This window comes from Morone saxatilis, unplaced genomic scaffold (assembly GCF_004916995.1).
Source record: "Morone saxatilis isolate NCDOM2014 unplaced genomic scaffold, NCSU_SB_2.0 Contig14, whole genome shotgun sequence".
Lineage (NCBI taxonomy): Eukaryota > Metazoa > Chordata > Actinopteri > Moronidae > Morone > Morone saxatilis.
The window spans coordinates 20276449-20279013 of record NW_023339696.1 but is presented as its reverse complement, the minus strand read 5'-3'; the positions used below and the strand labels follow the sequence as shown (position 1 = coordinate 20279013).

The following is a 2565-nucleotide window of genomic DNA, read 5'->3' as shown; positions in this document are numbered from 1 at the left end:
TGAAGCAAGGGAGTTGCAATCTACAACTACTACTACTACTAGCGCCACCATGAGGTTCACGTTTGTGTTTTGGTTTCTCATAATATTCCCATCAGCTAATAAACAAATATTAGCACTAAACACATTAAACTAAGAATGTAAACATAGTAAACATTAAACCGTTAATTAACAGTTAATGTTAAATGTTTTTAAATTAATTAATTAATGCTCTAAAAAATGTCAAATAATGAGAAATACCTACAATCATTTATTTTGTCTGAACAAAAAAAACTAATTTTAGATTATTTTAATTTCAATTAAATTTAAATATTTTAATTTTTTACAAATAGAGAAAAGCTGCAAATCCTCTCATTTAATAAGTTGCAGCAGGTGTTTTGGTGTTTTTATGTGGTTAATATTTAAGGATAACATTAATAAGCTCTAGCTTCAGATGCAGTTTTATAGCTGTTCCCTTCTTCTAATGGGATTAAAAACAGACCTCAGATCAAAATACTAAATGAAACCCACTGAATTATAATAAATCTGTGACTGTGATCTGACAGTTGTGTGTCCGTCACATCAGTTTCATTCCTCTGGCGCCGGCGAGAACGTCGTCAGCTCGCATTTAGTCTCTCAGCAGCCACGATGGCGGCGCTGACGGACGTTCCTCTGGGCTGCTTCCTGCTGCAGCTGCTGTTTGAGGTCTATTATGCTGCTGGGAGATTACGTCACGACCCACCTGTGTGTCAGCGGGGTCAGGGTCAGCCTCACACACACTGTGTTTGTCCCAGGTAAAGTCTGTCACTGATTGTTTTTCCAGGCTGCTGGGATCGGAGACCACCGAGAAGGAGCGGGAAGGAGGGGCAGCTGTTTCCAGGCAGGGCAGGAGCGAGGCTCGCGCCAGCAAACGAGAGGTAACCGCACGAGGACGCGTTTAATCAGTTCATCCAACCGGTGTTTGAGACTCACTGTCATCGGTTTACAGCAGCTCTTTTTACAATAATTGTGTATGTTGGGAAATAGTTTCTGAGGACAACGTGGTTCCTTCAGCGGGTTGTTGGTTCAGTGGAGCGCAGACAGCGGCGTGGAGCTCGTCGTCAGAGCTAACCGACAGTTAGACGTTACTTCTCTCCGGGTTCAACACGAAGGATTGTCGTTAGAGGAGGTGGAAAAACTCAAAGTCAGGAGGATAAAACGGGATCGTAACAAGAAAAACGCTAATAAATAAAACTCATAAACGTTCATTAGGGGGAGACAAGAGCCGATATTTAGCATTTTTCCAATTATCGATATCGATATTTCTTTTATCTGATGACAGATTGAATAAATTAATTAAAAGTACTTTACGTTTGTTTCTGATTAAGCTGCTTCTCTCTGTAGTCTCAATGTCCCGCCCAACTCTGTCTGATTGGTTTATTTATAGAATTATCTTTTTAAATTAACGTTGAAAGCTTTTCTTTTGGAGCATTTAATTAAACACTTAAAGTACTTTAATTAAGTAAAAATAACATTACTACAGTGTAAAAATACATCAGGACATCAGGATATACTTAAAGTCAAAGTGCAGACTAACTAATAACAGTTAATAATTAAGTATAAAGCAGAATAAAATGGAAATACTCAAAGCTGTTCTTCTGTACAGTACTCGAGTACGAGTTACTCTCAACCACTTTATTCTGAATTTTGACACTAAGATTACTAATAATCTGCAGCTCTGATGGTGTTTAGAAGCACATTTATGGCCCTTTGAGAGAGTCACAGTGGGGTTAATCTGTTGTAGCTGGTCTAAATAAGTAATGTAATATAATATAACATAATGTCCTGGGGTCTCCTCCCAGTTGGCTGTGCCCAAAATACCTTCCAAAAGTTAGTCATCCAGGAGGCGTTTCCTTTAACAACGCACAGTAATCGTTCAAACAACAGGTTGTTATATTTCTGCAAGTTTCTGCTTGTTTCATAATGTCGCCTTTTTACACAGTTAATCCAAAGTGTGTGTTAAAGGAACAGTTCGAGTTCAACGAGTGGAGCAGCGACCGCTCTGCGAGGTTGAAGCTGCGGCCGGTTATAACACTTTGTTTGTTGAATCCATAAAGGAAACAGGTTGAGGAGTCTAACAGGCAACCAGGGAGACTCTACAAAGACCTGCTGGGATCAATAATATCGTCTAATTCTTGGCTAGAAAACAAAATATTGAACTATTCCTTTAATAAAGTACTGAGACAACATTTAATATCCTGATTACAGTTTATATATCAACCATATAACACATTGTCTGTAACTTCAATGAAGAAATAACTTATATAAAATGATCACATTAATAATAATATTACATTTTAAATTCTATATTCAACAAATAAAACTTTATTTAATCATATTTGATTATTTTTCTCCTTTTATTTTCAACCTTTGTGCAACAGAATATAAAACATTACAACATAGTTATTGTGACGTCGTATCTTGAAATATCTCTAAAATCTGTACAACCGAAGCTAAAAGGTTGTATAAGTTAATAAACTGTAATAATTGAATAAAGTACAGAAAACACAGAAATATGACCTGTTTTTTTCATCAGATTTTATTAAATAA

The 2565-nt window shown here is 36.6% G+C and overlaps 1 protein-coding gene across 2 annotated transcripts in view; it reads left to right on the top strand.

Annotated features, from left to right (window-relative positions):
- Nucleotides 1–2565, top strand: part of LOC118323101 (myosin phosphatase Rho-interacting protein-like) — a 23822-nt gene that overhangs the window by 9896 nt on the left and 11361 nt on the right. For both annotated transcript variants that reach the window (XM_035655025.1, XM_035655023.1), the window contains exon 8: nt 800–893. In XM_035655025.1, the coding sequence (XP_035510918.1) occupies nt 800–893 (94 nt within the window). The remainder of the gene's footprint in view (nt 1–799; nt 894–2565) is intronic.